Source organism: Engystomops pustulosus, chromosome 6, assembly GCF_040894005.1.
Source record: "Engystomops pustulosus chromosome 6, aEngPut4.maternal, whole genome shotgun sequence".
Lineage (NCBI taxonomy): Eukaryota > Metazoa > Chordata > Amphibia > Anura > Leptodactylidae > Engystomops > Engystomops pustulosus.
The window spans coordinates 14,249,589-14,269,934 of NC_092416.1; the positions used below are offsets into that span (position 1 = coordinate 14,249,589).

The 20,346-nt window shown below is 44.9% G+C and overlaps 1 protein-coding gene across 1 annotated transcript in view; it reads left to right on the forward strand.

Moving 5' to 3' along the window:
* Nucleotides 1-7,918: 7,918 nt before the first annotated feature.
* The window catches only part of LOC140065474 (uncharacterized), a 40,758-nt gene continuing 28,330 nt past the window's right edge, over nucleotides 7,919-20,346 (forward strand). Inside the window, exon 1 of the mRNA XM_072113072.1 lies at nucleotides 7,919-8,010. Coding sequence (XP_071969173.1) covers nucleotides 7,920-8,010 — 91 coding nt within the window. The 5' untranslated portion in view covers nucleotide 7,919. The remainder of the gene's footprint in view (nucleotides 8,011-20,346) is intronic.

Genomic DNA, 20,346 nt, shown 5'->3' on the forward strand with positions numbered 1-20,346 from the left:
CAGTACTACTACTCCTATCCTGTATATATGGGCACAGAACAAGACTACTACTTCTGTCCTGTATTTATTGGCACAGCCCAGTACTACTACTCCTATCCTGTATATATGGGCACAGCACAGTACTACTACTCCTATCCTGTATATATGGGCACAGCACTGTACTACTACTCCTATCCTGTCTATATGGGCACAGTACTACTACTCCTATCCTGTATATATGGGCACAGAACAGTACTACTACTCATATCCTGTATATATGGGCACAGCACAGTACTACTACTCCTATCCTGTATATATGGGCACAGTACTACTACTCCTATCCTGTATATATGGGCACAGAACAGTACTACTACTCATATCCTGTATATATGGACACAGCACAGTACTACTACTCCTATCCTGTATATATGGGCACAGGACAGTACTACTACTCCTATCCTGTATATATGGGCACAGCACAGTACTACTACTCTTATCCTGTATATATGGGCACAGCTTAGTACTACTACTCCTATCCTGTATATATTGGCACAGCACAGTACTACTCCTCCTATCCTGTATATATGGGCACAGCACAGTACTACTACTCCTATCCTGTATATATAGGCACAGCACAGTACTACTACTCCTATCCTGTATATAAGGACACAGCACAGTACTTCTACTCCTATCCTGTATATATGGGCACAGCACAGTACTACTACTCCTATCCTGTATAAATGGACACAGCTCACTACTACTACTCCTATCCTGTATATATGGGCACAGCACAGTACTACTACTCCTATCCTGTATATATGTGCACAGTACTACTACTCCTATCCTATATATATGGGCACAGCACAGTACTACTACTCCTATCCTGTATATATGGGCACAGCACAGTACTACTACTCCTATCCTGTATATATGGGCACAGAACAGTACTACTATTTCTATCCTGTATATATGGACACAGCACAGTACTACTACTCCTATCCTGTATATATGGACACAGCACAGTACTACTACTCCTATCCTGTATATATGGGCACAGAACAGTACTACTACTCCTATCCTGTATATATGGACACAGCACAGTACTACTACTCCTATCCTGTATATATGGGCACAGCACAGTACTACTACTCCTATCCTGTATATATGGGCACAGCACAGTACTACTACTCATATCCTGTATATATGGACACAGCACAGTACTACTACTCCTATCCTGTATATATGGACACAGCACAGTACTACTACTCCTATCCTGTATATACGGGCACAGCACAGTACTACTACTCCTATCCTGTATATTTGGGCACAGCACAGTACTTCTACTCATATCCTGTATATATGGGCACAGCACAGTACTACTACTCCTATCCTGTATATATGGGCACAGCACAGTACTGCTACTCCTATCCTGTATATATGGGCACAGCTTAGTACTACTACTCCTATCCTGTATATATTGGCACAGCACAGTACTACTCCTCCTATCCTGTATATATGGACACAGCACAGTACTACGACTCCTATCCTGTATATATGGGCACAGCACAGTACTACTACTCCTATCCTGTATATATGGACACAGCACAGTACTACTACTCCTATCCTGTATATATGGGCACAGCACAGTACTACTACTCCTATCCTGTATATATGGGCACAGCACAGTACTACTACTCCTATCCTGTATATATGTGCACAGTACTACTACTCCTATCCTATATATATGGGCACAGCACAGTACTACTACTCCTATCCTGTATATATGGGCACAGCACAGTACTACTACTCCTGTCCTGTATATATGGGCACAGCACAGTACTACTACTCCTATCCTGTATATATGGGCACAGTACTACTACTCCTATCCTGTATATATGGGCACAGCACAGTACTACTACTCCTATCCTGTATATATGGGCACAGCACTGCACTACTACTCCTATCCTGTATATATGGGCACAGCACAGTACTGCTACTCCTATCCTGTATAAATGGACACAGCTCACTACTACTACTCCTATCCTGTATATATGGGCACAGCACAGTACTACTACTCCTATCCTGTATATATGTGCACAGTACTACTACTCCTATCCTATATATATGGGCACATCACAGTACTACTACTCCTATCCTGTATATATGGGCACAGCACAGTACTACTACTCCTATCCTGTATATATGGGCACAGAACAGTACTACTACTCATATCCTGTATATATGAGCACAGCACAGTACTACTACTCCTATCCTGTATATATGAGCACAGCACAGTACTACTACTCCTATCCTGTATTTATAGGCACAGCACAGTACTACTACTCCTATCCTGTATATATGAGCACAGCACAGTACTACTACTCCTATCCTGTATTTATAGGCACAGCACAGTATTACTACACCTTTCCTGTATATATGGCACAGCACAGCACAGTACTACTACTCCTATCCTGTATATATGGGCACAGGACTACTACTACTCCTATCCTGTATATACGGTGTTCTTCACAATAGTGTATGAATAACAATATGTGTGAAGAACACATTGCACATACTATTGTGAAGAACACCGTTCGGCGCGCGTGTCTTCCTATAAGTTAGCAGATGTTCGGAACACCTGCAATGTGTTCTTTCTGTGCTTGGGCTGGGCTGGGAAGTGATCAGAGTCGGACTATTGGTCCTGCTCCAGCCCGCTTTGCTCCAGCCTCCACTTCAGCCCCCACTCCTCTCCTCCATGCCCGCTCCGTTTCGCTCCAGCCCCCGCTCCGCTCCTCCATGCCCGATCCAGCCCCCGCTCTGCTCCTCCATGCCCGCTCCAGCCCCCGCTCCGCTCCTCCATGCCCGCTCCAGCTACGCTCCTCCATGCCCACTCCAGCCCTTGCTCCGCTCCACTTCAGCCTCCGCTCCTGCATGCCTGATTCAGCCTCCGCTCCATGATTCCCACTCCGTTTCACTCCAGCCCCCGCTTCGTTCCTCCAACGTTTGGCGCTCGTGTCTTCGGCTAAGTTAGCGGATGTTCGGAAAATCTGCAATGTGTTCTTCACTGTGTTCTTTCACTGTGTTTTTCACTTAAATGATCCTGTGGTCACTGTGTTCACTGTTTTTATTCTATTCTTATATATGAAAAAACAACAGTGTGAGAGTTTCCGTGAGGCGCTAAAGCAAAAACACTTACACTTGAGCCCTTGGATGTAGTAGACCTCCTGTGGGGTCAAATGAACCACGGTCCAGCCGATATAAATAAGAAATAGTTTATTTCGGATCACACTGATCAATTTGAATAAAATGGTACAAATGAATGGTCCCTTTAACGCGTTTCGGGTCTTGGACCCTTTCTCAAAAAAACGGACAAGCATATACACCTTTTTTGAGAAAGGGTCCAAGACCCGAAACGCGTTAAAGGGATCATTCATTTGTACCATTTTATTCAAATTCAGTGTGATCCGAAATAAACTATTTCTTATTTATATCGGCTGGACCGTGGTTCATTTGACCCCACAGGAGGTCTACTACATGCAAGGGCTCAAGTGTAAGTGTTTTTGCTTTAGCGCCTCACGGAAACTCTCACACTGTTGTTTTTTCATATATATGCTTTACCGAAACCTTTTGGTTTCGGGTATGTTGAGTTGTGGGAGCTGCTGATCCTTACACACAGAACCAAAATTCCGGATTGGTAATACCAAGGACTGTTCCCCAGGAGTGGGAATCTATGCATAACACCAAGACTCTCACAAGGTGAGCACCCTCTATACTATCTATAAGATTCAAGTACCCGGCTATATTACCCGAGGCGCCGTCCTCTGTTGTTCCCGTTTTTTGTGATTGTAGTTTTTATTCTATTCTTCACTGGTCTTTTCTTAATTAAATGCTCGATCTCGAGCAGGGGAAATACTCGTCCGAGCAACGAGCAGTTTCGAGTACACTAATACTCGAACGAGCATCAAGCTCGGACGAGTATACTCGCTCATCTCTAGTCCGAAGCCCTAGACCAGTGATGGCGAACCTTTTAGAGCCTCAGTGCCCAAACTTCAACCAAAAGCCACTTATTTATTGCAAAGGTGCCAGCGCAGCAATTTAAGCAGTAATGTATTTCTCTTTGTTCATTGACAACTTTCAATCCTTCAGCCTCCCAAGGACTCCAACCCAGTTGAAAGGAGGAGGGCAAATTCATCTATTATTGTAGGAAGATTCTGCAGGCAGATTCTTTGAGTTCTGTCTGGTGAACTTCATTCTGGGGTGATGGCCTGGGTGCCCACAGAAAGGGTCAGAGTGCCGCCTCTGGCACCCGTGCCATAGGTTCGCCACCCCTGCCCTAGACTATCTTTCTCTAATCCTTTTATATCGCCTAACTTGATATAAACCGTATTTTACTAACATGCATATTTTTGGCAGAGTCTACTGGATTGTGGAGTAGATTGTCTGGGCTTCAGGAGCAAAGATCACTTCAAGCACCTGTAGCCTCTGCTGCCCCATCTCCTTGTGCCTTCATAGCGTGCTCCTGCGTACAAGCTGTGTTCACACAGCCGGCTTCTGCAAGTTCTTCACATGCACAAAAGCCCCTTCAGTGTTGACGATTGCCATGACATGTGCATGCGCTCTAATGGCATTGAGCTGGAGAAACTGTGCATGGACAGGGAAAGAACCGCAGAAGGAGGTCAGCAGAGGCTGCTGGATCATGGAGTAGCCTATGCTCCCATAGTCCAGAGAGGGGAAAAATTAATTAATTGTAGGTCCTCTTCTACTTCCGATGCTCCAGTGCCGCGTCGGGCCCTTAGGATCCTCTTCAGGTTGTTCCACTCCTCTTTGGGTCCCCTCGAGATTTCGGTGGCTCACAAACAATGACGTCGGCAAGTGTCTGACGTCATTCTGTGTGCCGGTTGAGCGCGAAGACCCAAAGAGGAGTGGAAAATCCCAAAGAGGAGCATAAGAACACATAGAGGATCCGAAGGACCCGAGGAGGCACCGGAGCATCGGAAGCAGAAGAGGACGTATGGGGGACGTCAGAAAGATGAGTTCAGTGTTTTTTGGGGTTTTTTTACTACAGGGGCTGGGTGGCTATATACTACAGGGGGGCTGGCAGGCTATATACTACAGGGGGATGGCAGGCCAATGGTCTATTTTATGTCTGGGATTTTTTTTTTTTTAAATCCCCAAAAAAACTCAAAATGCATAAAAAGTCTCATCACAAACTGGCTGAAGGATCGTATCCAGAGAGTTGTGGTCAATGATTCCTACTCGGAATGGTCACCAGTTATGAGTGGTGTACCTCAGGGTTCTGTGCTTGGCCCACTACTATTTAATATATTTATTAATGATATAGAGGTAGGAATTAATAGCACTGTGTCTATTTTTGCAGATGACACCAATCTGTGTAGTGTAATACAGTCTATGGAGGATGTTCATAGGCTGCAGGGTGACTTGGACAAACTGAATGTTTGGTCATTCACTTGGCAAATGAGGTTTAATGTGGATAAATGTAAGGTTATGCACCTGGGGGCCAATAATCCAAAGGCAAAATATGTCCTTGGGGGAGTAAATCTGGGAGAGTCCCTTGTTGAGAAGGACCTGGGGGTACTAGTAGATCATAAATTGAATAACAGCATGCAATGTCAATCAGCTGCCTCTAAAGCTAGTAGGATCTTGTCATGTATCAGCAGTGATCTGGACTCCCGGGATAGGGATGTAATATTACCACTATACAAGGCACTGGTTCGGCCTCACCTGGATTATGCCGTCCAGTTCTGGGCACCGGTCCATAAAAAGGAGGCCCTGGAGCTGGAGAGGGTTCAAAAATGATAAGGGGTATGGAGGGTCTTGGTTATGAGGAAAGATTAAAATAACTAGATTTCTTTAGTCTGGAAAAGAGACGACTACGAGGGGACATGATTAATTTATTTAAATATATGAATGGTCCATACAAAAAATATAGTGGTAAGTTGTTTCAGATTAGATCAAGTCAAAAGACGAGGGGGCACTGTCTCCGTTTGGAGAAATCAAGGTTTAATCACCGGAGGCGACAGGGCTTTTTTACTATGAGAACTGTCAATCTGTGGAATAGCCTGCCTCAGGCGCTGGTCACAGCTGGGACAGCAGAGAGCTCCAAGAAGGGTCTAGATGCCTTTTTACACCTAAATAACATTGATGGTTATGTTATATAGAATTGTTTCCCCTAAATCCCTTCCTCATCCAATCCCTTCCCTTCCTTGGTTGAACTTGATGGACAAGTGTCTTTTTTCAACCGTATAAACTATGAAACTATGAAACTATGAAACATAGACGAGCGTGGACTGGAGTGAGTCTGAAACTTTTTATGATACTTTTTCCAAAAGTCTCAAGTCATGAATCTGGCTTTGCATGGTGATGCACTAGCAGTTCTATGTTTAGGCCAGGATAATGAAGATGTGTATGTAGTCCTATGAGACTTTTTAGCAGTAAAAAGTCTTAGAAACCCTCAATGTGACTACTTTGAAACTTTGTTACACCAAAAAAAGTCCAGGAAAACCAATGATAGATAATCCCCCGTAAGTCTATAACATGGGTTGTCGTTTATCTAATCTTCATATGAATTCTCTCTGATTATAGTCTTCCAACTAGTTCTGGTTCCAAAAACAAGTCATACTTTCTATACCAATAGACTTCAACGTTAAGCAGGAAACAACAGTACATGTGGAAATGTAACCCCTACCAGGAAATTCTTTTCTTGATCCCTGCCTACGTAAAAAGCAAATACATGTTTAACCTAACCTTCAACCCATAAACTGTGTTATTTACTGGTGACAAATATAAGTCTATATAAAAAATTAACACTGTACTCACCTTTCCGACATCCCATGTAGGTCCTCTTCTGCTTCCGATGCTTCAGTGGCACCTCGGGTCCTTCGGATCCTCTTCAAGTTGTTCGGGTCCTCTTCGGGTCCCCTCGCGATGTCGGTGGCTCACAAACAATGACGTCAGAAAGCGTCTGACGTCATTCTGTGTGCCGGCCGAGTACGAAAACTCGAAGAGGAGCAGAAGAGGAGCGGTAGAAAACAAAGAGGATCCGAAGTTCCCGAGGAGGCACCGGAGCATCGGAAGCAGAAGAGGACGTATCGGGGACCCCAGAAAGGTGAGTACGGTGAATTTTTGTTTTTTTTTTACTACAGAGGCTGGAAGGATATATACTACACAGTGCTGGGTGGCTATATACTACAGGGGGGATTGCAGGGTACATACTACAGGGGGCTGGCTGGCTATAAACTACTGTGGGCTGGGTGGCTATATACTACTGTGGGCTGGCTGGCTATACACTACTGGGGGCTGGTTGGCTATATACTTCTGTGGGCTGGCTGGCTATATACTACTGTGGGATGGCTGGCTATAACTATATACTACAGGGGCTAGCAGGTTATATACTGGGAGGCTGTGACCAGTGCATTTCCCACCCTCAAATTGTGATATCAAACCTTAGATTCTACATTGGGTTGTCTTCTGAGGGACCTCTGGAGACTAGCGTGAGATAAGATCCCCTGGTACTATGGTAGAACCAATCCGACACTGGGTACCTTTTTACTCATATATATTCACTAATCAACTTCCCACCTTCTTGGTTTCCAGAGACCTTTCTTTGTCGACCAATTGGAAGATCTTGCAGCTTTACTGTACCTCAATATCAAATGGTTTTCAGTGATTTTCAATCCTTGAGAATATAGAACGAGGCTTTGGGGATTTGTGATCTTGATAAATCTTCTACTTCTCTGTTGCTTTAAGTAAAAAAAAAACAAGTTACTATACAGCCCATAGATTTTACTGGAGTTTTGTGTTGAATTTATAGTACCTGCAAAACTTTTACTACAACAGGAAATATTGAGAAACATAATAGAGATCCTCCTACTATACGTCCCACCTATAAAATGTTATACTTAAATACTGCCAAGTTCTTGATGCTCGGAGACGACTTCTCAGAACTGGACAATCTCATCATGAAGTCCTTTTATGGGTTTTTGAGCCTTTTCTCAACTCTTATAGCAACAAGTAAGTCCTCTAAATATTGTCATGTTTTTGTTTATTTTTTTTTCATTGTAGCAAAATTTGGTTCTATAAAACCCATCAGATAAATCATGGAAGAGGAAGATTTGCAGTGTGTACTGTGGGGAATTGCTCTGGTAGATGCCTTGTAGCAGTGCAGGAAGCAGGGAAACTTAGAGTTTAAGTCCAAATCAAGTGTTTTATTCACACTTCTTTGTCAAAACACAAACTCAGCCTTGGATTAGGCACATGTAAAAATAAACCCTGCCTGGCTGGGCACTGCCTAATACGGCAACAGAACCTAACTATACATGCACCTGGCTGCGAAGGCATCCGCTCTTGGCCAGCAGTATAACAGGAGACACTCAGGTACCTTTGATGTGTGAACTCAGACCAGCCTTCAGCTCTCCAGGTAGTGCCTCACCTACTGCTTCTGTCCTGCAGTCCAAGTCAGGCTCTAACGAGGTCTGTGACCCGCACCTCTGGGCTACGGAGGACCTAAGACCGGATGGAGTAACCCCTACTCCATAATGAGCAAGCCCACTATGGACATTACAAAGATTTATATTCTTGCGAGGCCAACATAGACCAAACTGACTACTGCTGCTTATTACATGTCTGCATTAACCCTTGGGGTACTGCAGACAAATCCAGGGCTTTTACATGTACCGTTTATCTGCCTGTAGAACAGATAGTGGTTCTCCCACACTTCACCTCTCACTTTCTCACAGTACATAGAGGAAGGGCCCAACAGCAAAGAAGACATTAACCTGCTTTCATACGATTGATAGAACCAGCACTCGTCTTACTACCCCGATGAGCACCTGTGCAGACCGGGTCCATATGGAGGCTCTAACAGACTATCAAAATAGTATTGACCACCCTGGGATGTACCTCCTCTCCATAACAACCCCTAAATAGTACAGACATGTTCTACGTCTACATATTCTGCTGAAAACTGCAGCTGATTTTCAATTCACTTGCTTGAGTTGCAGTCGCTGGAATGGCCACTAAAGAGAATTCTTCAGTGCTGGTTTCGGATGATCAGTTTGGGTCCTTGAATTGTTGGACTTCCTCTGTACAAATATTGATGATCCTATGGAGAGGTCTTATATACTGTACTAAGAAATTGGAAACCCCTATGAATTATGCGCTTAAGAGCCACTGATTTAGACTTCAAATTGGTCTTAAAAAGGTTTTTAAAAATTCTAAATGCTGTAAAGTTTCTGCTTTCTTTCATTACTTTTTTTCAAAACTCTTTGGGGCACATGTATCATACTTTCAGCTAGGCAAATTGTCTTTTTTTTGCGACTTTTCTCGTTTTAGCGACTTTGTGAATTTAATGTTAATATAGTAAAAACTTTAACCCTTGCAGCTGCATATTTTTCTATGGCTGCAGTTACTTGACAAAGAATAATCTCCTTAGAGCTACCTGAAATTGCAGAGTTGGGTTGAAAATCTGGTATTATGGATAAATGAAGAAATTCCGGCACTTCGAGGCAGGTCAAAATAAATGTTCTTCTCTTGTTAACAAAACTTTATAAACAAATTACAATACGCAATAGGAAAACATGTTTTTTCGGTTCCGCCTGAGCCTTCATCATGACCTACCTCGAAGTGCCGGGATTTCTTCATTTATCCAGATTACCACTTGTCTGCGAACATGAGGAGAGGGTGACCGAGTGCCGAGCCATTACAACTGAAAATCTGGCATGGTTAAGTTCCTTCCCTCCATTCACAAAATAAAGAATGGAGGTATAACAGAGGTTTAACGTATCATTTCAAATTCCCATTGACATCAATGCATATGATATCATCTGTTATGGTCAGTTTTGTCACGGATCCGTTATCCATGCGTGTTTTTGAAATGTAGGAAAACTACATTATGCACGGATAATGGATCCCTCCCTAAACAGAACATAATGGATGACATAAAAATCACATTGATATCAATGTAAATTGTAAGTGATACATTACAGCTAGAGATGGGCAAATCGATTCTAATGATTGTAACTTCGGTTAGAATTTCAGGAAAAATTTGATTCGCCACGAAGCCGAAGTTTATGCTGATTCGCGGGAACGAAGTTGTTTTTTTTCCTCTCATGTTTCTGCTAAATGGGCGCGAGAACAACGTGTTACATGGGGCAGAGGACTCTGGGAAGGAGAAAGGAACACCCCCGATGACATCTGCAGACCTGTAAGCCAATCAGCGAGCGGCAGGCTTATGTGATGTCACACAGCTCTATAAAACCAGCCATTTTCTATCTCAGCACTTCACACTTCATGTTGTAGCGTCCAGCTGCTGCTATTGTGCTGTGCGATTCTTGCTGCAATCCCTCGCTGTTCTCTAAGGGGGATCTGTATACCCCCAATAGCAGTTCTATTTAGTGACAAAATCGAATAGGAAGAAATCTGTTTGACATTCATGCATCTGCAGTAGTGAGCTGTCAGTTGTGGGGTATCTGTATAACGCACATTGCAATACCTTTTGGGGGCTCTAGTTTACAGCCAGATTCATGTTTCAAATCCACGTAGTTTATACAGTGTTTTTCCCTGAAATTACACTGTCAGTTGTGGGGCATCTGTATAACGGACATTGTAATACCTTTTGGGGGCTCTAGTTTACAGCCAGATTTATGTGTCAAATCCACGTAGTTTATAAACCACTATCTCAGACAGAAAGGTGGCAGGTGGAGCAGGCAGAGGTGGCAGCACAGTAAGAGGATGACGCAGCAGGGGTGACTCTGTGAGGCCAGAACTGCCGTTGTCATCTAGTGGCAGTATGTTGATCAACAACCCAAAGGTTGTTGAATGGTTGACTAGGTCATCCAATTCCTCAAATATACCATCTGACAACCCCAGCTAAGAGTCCGTAGGTTCCTCTGATACGACAATTAGTTGGCATGGCCCAGGAGCAGGTCAGCGGCCCTCACCTGTCCTCAACAAGGCTCTGACCTGTTCCTTTCCCGCAGCCAGAGAGCTACTAGGTGGTCTGGGCTCCGCGCCACTATTCAGCGAGGACGAAGTGTTTGAGGACAGTCAGCAGCTGCTTGGCAGTGAAGAGGTGGGGCAGACTTCCGCTGCTTCCAGCAGTAGGCAGGCTGTGCATACTGACATCGGTGAGGAGAGTAGCAGTGACTGGGAAACGCAAATTGACGATGATGTAGCCGATCGCACTTGGGAGCCGGGTGTAGCAGGGGATTCATCATCGTCAGGCGAAGAGAGTGTCAACTTGCGGAGCAGGCAGCAAGTCACTACTTACTGTGGCTGTGAGTCAGCAGGGTGGCAGCAGTGTGAGGACGGGAGCCAAATGTCCGAAGGGGTACAAATCCCGATTCGCAGGCGCAAATAAGCAGTGGCACAGGGGCTCAGCGAGGCAGCAGTGGCAGTAGTTGCTCAGTGCAGAGTGTTGGCGGTAAAATTACCACCTCATGTGTGGCAGTTTTTTGTAAAGACACCAGAGGAGCCGAGCGTGGGTATATGTCGTATCTGCGGGCAGAAAGTGAAGCGTGGCCAGGGAGCTAACCTTGGCACTACGGTCCTGCGCCAACACATGCAGCGTCACCATCCAATGGCCTGGGAGAAACGGGTGTCAGCTGCGGTCCATCCTGCAGGTGCAGCAACAGCAGCAGCACCTAGTGGCACACATGCTGTTTCAGCAAGTCAAGGCTCCAGCACCTCTGCTGAAGGGAGCTGTTTGTCTTTGACATCATCTCCCGGTCCAGATGCTCCTGCTCCTCACTACGCATGGCGTCAGCAGTCGTTAAGCGAGGGGATTACAAAAAGACAACTCTATGCGTCCACCCATCCTAAGGTGCAGAAGCTGACCGTGCTCTTGTCAAAGTTGTTGGTACTGCAGTCCCTCCCTTTCCAAGTTGTGGAATCTGCACCCTTCAGAGAACTAATGGCTTGTGCCGAACTGAGGTGGAGAGTTCCAAGCCGCATTTTCTTTCCAAAAAGGCTGTGCCAGCCCTTCACCAATATGTACAACAGAAGGTGGGCCAGTCCTTGAGCTTATCAGTTTCTTCCAAGGTGCACGGCAGCGCGGACGTGTGGAGCTGTAATTTTGGTCAGGGCCAGTATATGTCCTTTACGGCCCACTGGGTGAATGTGCTTCCCGCCCAGCCACACCAACAACTTCAACAAGAGACGGCGCTTTCTCCTCCAAACTGCTGCTGCTGCACCAGTGTCCGCCTCCTCCTTCTCCACCACCACCTCAGCCTCCACAAGTGTAAGTGCTGCTCTATCATACCACATGTGCAGGGCACAGCGGTGTCACGCAGTTCTACACCCGGTTTGCCTGGGCAAACGAAGTCACACAGGGGAGGAACTTCTCCGCATCATGCAAGAAGAAATCAATGTGTGGCTTTCTCCGCGACAACTAAAAATCGGAACCATGGTGACAGACAATGGGAGGAACATGGTGTCCGCGCTGCACCGAGGAGGGATGGTCCATGCGCCCTGCATTGCGCACGTGTTCAATCTGGTAGTCAACAAATTCCTGAAGTCTTACACCCATCTGCAAGACATTCTAAAAATGGCCAGGAAACTGTGCACGCACTTCAGCCATTCTTACAAAGCCAAGCACACCCTCCTCAAGTTGCAGCGCCAGAATGGCCTACCCCAACATAGTCTGATATACGATGTTTCCACCCATTGGAATTCCAGCCTCCATATGTTAGACCACCTGTATGAACAGAGAAAAGCCATTAATGATTTTTCGATGGTGCAAGCGGACCTTAGTACTCCCCTGTGTAACTTTGATGTCAGCCACTGGCAGCTCATGCGTGACACCTGCCGTTTGCTCAGGCCTTTTGAAGAGGCCATGTTATTTGTCAGTCGCCAGGACTGCGGGATGAATAACGTCATTCCACTGCTTCATGTCCTGGAACTCATGCAGCAAAATCGGTCTGGTTAGGGCACTGGAGAAGTGGAGACTACATCTCATGGCCACATGAGTCCCGTGGGGGCTGAACTGGAGGAAGAGGAGGAGGAGGACAATGGAGCACAAGCAGAGTCTGGTGCAATTTGTGTTTTTTCTACTCAGGTGACAGGAGAGGAGGAGCATGAGCATCCGGAGGAGGTAGAAGACGAGGCAGATGACCCAGAAGCACCTCGGCAGTATACTGTGTATCTGGAGACCGGGAATCCCTCAGAGTCACTTGCGCAGATGGCCCGCAGCATGCTGCTTTGCCTAACTAGTGACAACCGAATAGTCAACATCCGGCATAGGGATGACTTTTGGCTCTCCACCCTCTTGGACCCTCGCTACCGGTCCAAAATGGGTGACTTTTTTCCTGCTGCTGAGAGGAAGGAACAACTGGCATACTATAGAGAAATACTGAGCACACAGTTGTCCGCTGCCTATGTGCGCCATTGTCCATCCTCTGTCAGGTCTGACCGGGGGATTCCTGGCAGTCATTGCTTACGTACTACTACTACGGCTGCTGTGGGGAGCTGGGGTTTAGGAGCAGTAGCAGTTCCATCAACAGTCGCTTAAGTTTGGATTCCTTAATGAGCAATTTCCTTCACCCGCCTAGTGAGGAGGGTAGCCGCCACCGGCAGCAGCAGCAGGTCATGGAGCAGATCCTGCACCAGCAGGTGGTGGCCTACTTGGACAGCACTTTACCACCTGAGGTAGAGGATCCCATGGACTACTGGGCAGCCAAACTTGATGCGTGGCCGCAACTTGCGGAGTTTGCAGTAGAGAAGCTGTCCTGCCCGGCCAGTAGTGTGGCATCAGAGCGGGTGTTCAGTGTGGCGGGGGCCATCATTACCCCCAGGAGAACCCGCTTGTCCACCCATAATGTGGAGAGACTGACCTTTGTCAAGATGAATCAGGCTTGGATCGGCCAGGATTTTAACTCACCAATGCCTAATGCATCAGATTAGATCAGCCATGACGCCTCCTCCAAACGTTGAAAATGAGTCTGGGTTCTAACTACCTGCCTCAGCCACTACTCTGCTGCTGCCACCCGCCTGATGCCACACATCTGCTGCTAGTTGCGCCATCTCCCTCCTACCATCTTTACCAGGGACTGGAATTGTCCGCCACCTCCACACTATATCATGGTGCCACTCTGCGGGCTCCTGCTGCTACTGATGCCACCTTAACAAATTCGCCCATCTCTACTAGTGAGTCCACACGCCGAAAGTTATCACCGTGTTACTATATGGTAATTTTTCCATAGTGTTGTCTTTATGTGCAAATTCATTTTTTCAACATTGTAGGTGATGTTATTGTTGCCATAGTTGTTATAGTTGACCCATGAGGACCCTAGTAATTAACCATACACATTGACTAGACTATAATAGGGTTAAATGCCTAGACTAAATAAAATTTGTGAGAGTATATAGCATTATTTCATACCTGGGGGAGTGATCTTTACTTTTTCTATAATAATAATAATAGCCACATCTCTGTCCTTATAGTGATGTATGTAGTGGGAGACTGAACTTCGCCTCGGGGTAGTAAATGTTTTGTATAATGCTGGTCAGTCCAGGGCCGCATCTGCCACAAGGCAAGATGAAAATCTTGCTTCAGGCGGCATAAAGCAACTTCCCAAGCATCCTAGCGGAATCAACACCATATGCTTATCCTGCCTCCCACATGACCCTCCTTCTGCCTCCTCCCACAACATGTAAGTCCACTGCAAGTAAGTCCAAAGCAAAGGAGTGTGAACAGAATCCAGAGAAGGAGTGAGAGACCTATCTGCCATTATCTGCCATTTTCTGCCATGTCTGCTTACTACATGTGGAGAAGAGGTCATGGAGTTGTGTAGTTTCACAGCAGCTTATATGTAGTGACTGTAATTTCACTGCTCAGCCCAAAAATATAGTATACAAAAGAGCAAACACATAAACAGACCTGATAGCACATCCATCCTGGTGGTAGATGCTCTATAACTACTCTGGGACCTCTCACTGACTTTAGACGTCAGCGAGGGCAGGTCCCGTGTGCCCAGCGCTAGTCACAGGACACGGTCTCTAGGTGTCAGAGACACCCGGAGACACTAGGGAGAAGGGAGATGTTCTCCCTTCTCCGTTCCTTACAGCATCGTGCTGAAGGACTGCCCGGTCATGTGACCGCTGGGCCTAAAGGGGTTAAACAGAGCTACTGGGGCCCTATTTGCGTTTTCCCGACGTGTTACCCGAATATTTCCGATTTGCGCCAATTGTACCTGAATTGCCCCGGGATTTTGGCGCACGCAATCGGATTGTGGCGCATCGGCGCCGGCATGCGTGCGATAGAAATCGGGGGGCGCAGCCGAACGAAAACCCGCCATATTCGGAAAAACCGCCGCATTTAAAAACCGAAAAAGTGTCGCTTGGGAAGCGCTTACCTTCACCTGGTGGACGGCGGAGGAACTACCTTCATAAATCCCGTTCGGACCCGAATCCTGTGCAAAAAACGCGCCGCTGGATCGCGAATGGGCCGGGTAAGTAAATCTGCCCCTATGTGTACATGTTCGGTGTAAAGCGCAAAGAGGTTAATTCATGAAATTCTATATTTTTTCAATGTCGCCACATGAGTTTACTGCTAAGGGGCCCACTGAGGCTCTGTCAACCAGGGGCCCACTGAATCCTAGAACCGGCCCTGGGACACACACACATTGCACTTGAAGAACACAATCATCCATTGTGACAATCCATTCTACCTAATTTTAATACCAAAAACTGGGAAAACCTATTGACTCAAGTATAAGTCAACGGTGGGAAATGCATTGGTCACAGCCTCCCAGTATATAGCCAGCCCCTGCAGTATATAGCCTGCCAGCCCCCTGTAGTATATAGCCTGCTGGCCCCATTGTATATAGCCTGCCAGCCCCTTTTAGTTTATAACCTGCCAGCCCCTGTAGTATATAGCCTGCCAGCTCCCTGTAGTATAACGCGAATCGGGCCCTTAGTAAATGACCCCCATTGTAACGAATCCTATGCAAAAATGCCATATACTGCAATAAACACAATGGGGGTCATTTACTAAGGGCCCGATTCGCGTTTTCCCGACGTGTTACCCGAATATTTCCGATTTGCGCCGCTTGTACATGAATTGCCCCGGGTTTTTGGCGCACGCGATCGGATTGTGGCGCATCGGGGCCGGCATGCGCGCGACAGAAATCGGGGGGGCGTGGCCGAACGAAAACCCGACGTACTCGGAAAAACCGCCGCATTTAAAAACCGAAAATGTGTCGCTTGGGGAGCGCTCACCTTCACCTTCTATGGGATGGTGCATTCCGGGGCGTTAAGATTATTTTCGGCGCTGCAGCGCCACCTGGTGGACGGCGGAGGAACTACCATCTTAAATCCCAGCCGGACCCGAATCCTGTGCAGAGAACGCGCCGCTGGATCGCGAATGGGCCGGGTAAGTAAATGTGCCCCAATAAATGTGTTTTTTCGCCAATTTCCCCACATTTGAAATTTTTTCCAGCTTCCCAGTACACGGCATGGAATAATAAATAGCGTCACTGAGAAGTAAAGTTTGTTATGCAGAAAAATAACCCTCACACAGCTCTGTACACGGGAGAATGACAACGTTAAAGATTTTAGAAGGCGGGAAGCGAAAAAATGAATGTAAAAACACTGAGTCCTTATTGGGTTAATATCAAGTTGCTCCATAAATTAATATACTGCCCCTCAAATTAATATACAGCCCATCAAAGAAATATACAGCTCATCAAATTAATATACTGCCCCTCAAATTAATATACAGCACATCAAATTAATATACAGCTCATCAAATTAATATTCAACCCCTCAAATTAATATACAGCTCATCAAATTAATATAGAGCCCCTCAAATTAATATGCTTCCCCTTAAATTAATATACAGCCCATCAAATTAATATACAGCTCATCAAATTAATATACAGCTCATCAAATTAATATACAGCCCCTCAAATTAATATACAGCCCATCAAATTAATATTCAACCCCTCAAATTAATATACAGTCCCTTAAATTAATATACAGCCCATCAAATTAATATACAGCCCCTCAAATTAATATACTGCCCCTTAAATTAATATACAGCTCATCAATTTATATACAGCTCATCAAATTAATATACAGCTCATCAAATTAATATACAGCCCCTCAAATTAATAAACAGCTCATCATATTAATATACTGCCCCTTAAATTAATATACAGCCCCTCAAATTAATATAGAGCCCCTCAAATTAATATACAGCCCCTCAAATTAATATACAGCCCCTTAAATTAATATACTGCCCCTCAAATTAATATACAGCCCCTCAAATTAATATACAGCTCATCAAATTAATATACAGCCCCTCAAATTAATATACAGCTCATCAAATTAATATTCAACCCCTCAAATTAATATAGAGCCCCTCAAATTAATATACAGTCCCTTAAATTAATATACAGCCCATCAAATTAATATACAGCTCATCAAATTAATATACAGCCCCTCAAATTAATATACTTCCCCTTAAATTAATATACAGCCCATCAAATTAATATACAGCTCATCAAATTAATATACAGCCCCTCAAATTAATATACTGCCCCTTAAATTAATATACAGCCCATCAAATTAATATACAGCTCATCAAATTAATATACAGCCCCTCAAATTAATATACTGCCCCTTAAATTAATATACAGCTCATCAAATTTATATACAGCTCATCAAATTAATATACAGCCCCTCAAATTAATATACAGCTCATCAAATTTATATACAGCTCATCAAATTAATATACTTCCCCTTAAATTAATATACTGCCCCTTAAATTAATATACTGCCCCTTAAATTAATATACTGCCCCTTAAATTAATATACAGCTCATCAAATTAATATACAGCTCATCAAATTAATATGCAGCCCCTCAAATTAATATTCAGCTCATCAAATTAATATACTGCCCCTGAAATTAATAAACAGCTCATCAAATTAATATACTGCCCTTCAAATTAATATACAGCTCATCAAATTAATATACTGCCCCTGAAATTAATATACTGCCCCTCAAATTAATATACAGCCCCTCAAATTAATATACTGCCCCTCAAATTAATATACTGCCCCTCAAATTAATATACAGCTCATCAAATTAATATACTGCCCCTGAAATTAATAAACAGCTCATCAAATTAATATACAGCCCCTCAAATTAATATACAGCCCCTCAAATTAATATACAGCTCATCAAATTAATATACTGCCCCTCAAATTAACAAACAGCCCATCAAATTAATATACTGCCCCTCAAATTAATATACTGCCCCTCAAATTAATATACAGCCCCTCAAATTAATATACAGATCATCATATTAATATACTGCCCCTGAAATTAATAAACAGCTCATCAAATTATTATACTGCCCCTCAAATTAATATAGTGCCCCTCAAATTCATATACGGCTCCTAAAATTTATATACAGCCCCTCAAATTCATATACAGCCCCTCAAATTAATGTACAGCCCCTCAAATTAATGTACAGCCCCTCAAATTAATGTACAGCCTCTCAAATGAATATACAGCCCCTCAAATTCATTTACGGCTCCTAAAATTAATATACAGCCCCTCAAATTAATATACAGCCCCTCAAATTAATGTACAGCCCCTCAAATTAATATACTGCCCCTCAAATTCATTTACGGCTCCTAAAATTAATATACAGCCCCTCAAATTAATATACAGCCCCTCAAATTAATGTACAGCCCCTCAAATTAATATACAGCCCCTCAAATTAATGTACAGCTCAGCAAATTAATATACAGCCCCTTAAATTAATATACAGCTCATCATATTAATATACTGCCCCTCAAATTAATATACTGCCCCTAGAGATGAGCGAGCACTAAAATGCTCGGGTACTCGTTATTCGAGACGAACTTTTCCCGATGCTCGAGTGCTCGTCTCGAATAACGAGCCCCATTGAAGTCAATGGGAGACTTGAGCATTTTTCAAGGGGACCAAGACTCTGCACAGGGAAGCTTGGCCAAACACCTGGGAACCTCAGAAAAGGATGGAAACACCACGGAAATGGACAGGAAACAGCAGGGGCAGCATGCATGGATGCCTCTGAGGCTGCTTAATCGCACCATTATGCCAAAATTATGGGCAACAGCATGGCCATGACAGAGTGACAGAATGAAGCTAGATAGCATCTAAAACATCCAATAATTGACCCTGACACTATAGGGGACGGCATGCAGAGGCAGTGGCAGCAGGCTAGAGAGTGGCATGGCGACATACCCTAAATGGACTCAGGCTTCAAACCAATGGGTGGCAGAGAGGAACCAAAGGAGGTGAGCAAGAAGCGCTCAAATAATATCGGTACATGATAAAAGTTTGCCAGTATATTTTGTGGATTACACAGCAGGGTGGCGACAAAGTTAACATGGAAGCCATGAAAACAACCCAAATTTCTGCCTGACACAGCTCGTTTGATAAGGGGAACATGTATGGAGGCAGTGAACTAGTAGTAGATTAAAGGTGCTGCAGTTAAAACTATGTTAGTTGGATCTTGGCATGGAGCTGGCGCTCCGCTGCCAGGCGAGCTTTCGCCAATCCAAGCCCCTGTCTCTAGGCTACTCCCCAAACAGCACTTCTAAGAACCTTTTGTATAAGATCAAGTGTAGTAGCGTTCTTATAAGTTTGGGATATGGCGGGTGAGGGGAATGTAAACAGATGCGCAAGAAGCGCATGATGCGCATGGAGCTGGCGCTCCGCTGCCAGGTGAGCTTTCGCCAATCCAAGCCCCTGTCTCTAGGCTACTCCCCAAACAGCACTTCTAAGAACCTTTTGTATAAGATCAAGTGTAGTAACGTTCTTATAAGTTTAGGATATGGCGGGTGAGGGGAATGTAAACAGATGCGCAAGAAGCGCTGAAATAATATCGGTAAATGATAAAAGTTTGCAAGTATATTTTGTGGATTACACAGCAGGGTGGCGACAAAGTTAACAAGTTTGATGTGGAATGCCCTGTAATAGCTCTTGGGCGGTGTGCCTTTTATCGCCTAGGCTCAGCAGTTTGAGCACCGCCTGCTGTCGCTTAGCGACGGCACTGCTGCTGTGCCTAGAGCTACCGACTGATGGCGCCATGCCCATGGATGGTAGTTCGGAGGAGGAGGTGGAGGAGGGGTGGGAGGAGGAGGCATAGTAGGCCTGAAACACCTGGACCGAGGTAGGCCCCGCAATCCTCGGCGTCGGCAGTATATGACCAGCCCCAGGGTCAGACTCGGTCCCAGCCTCCACCAAGTTAACCCAATGTGCCGTCAGCGATATATAGTGGCCCTGCCCGGCAGCACTCGTCCACGTGTCCGTGGTCAGGTGGACCTTGTCAGAAACGCCGTTGGTCAGGGCACGGA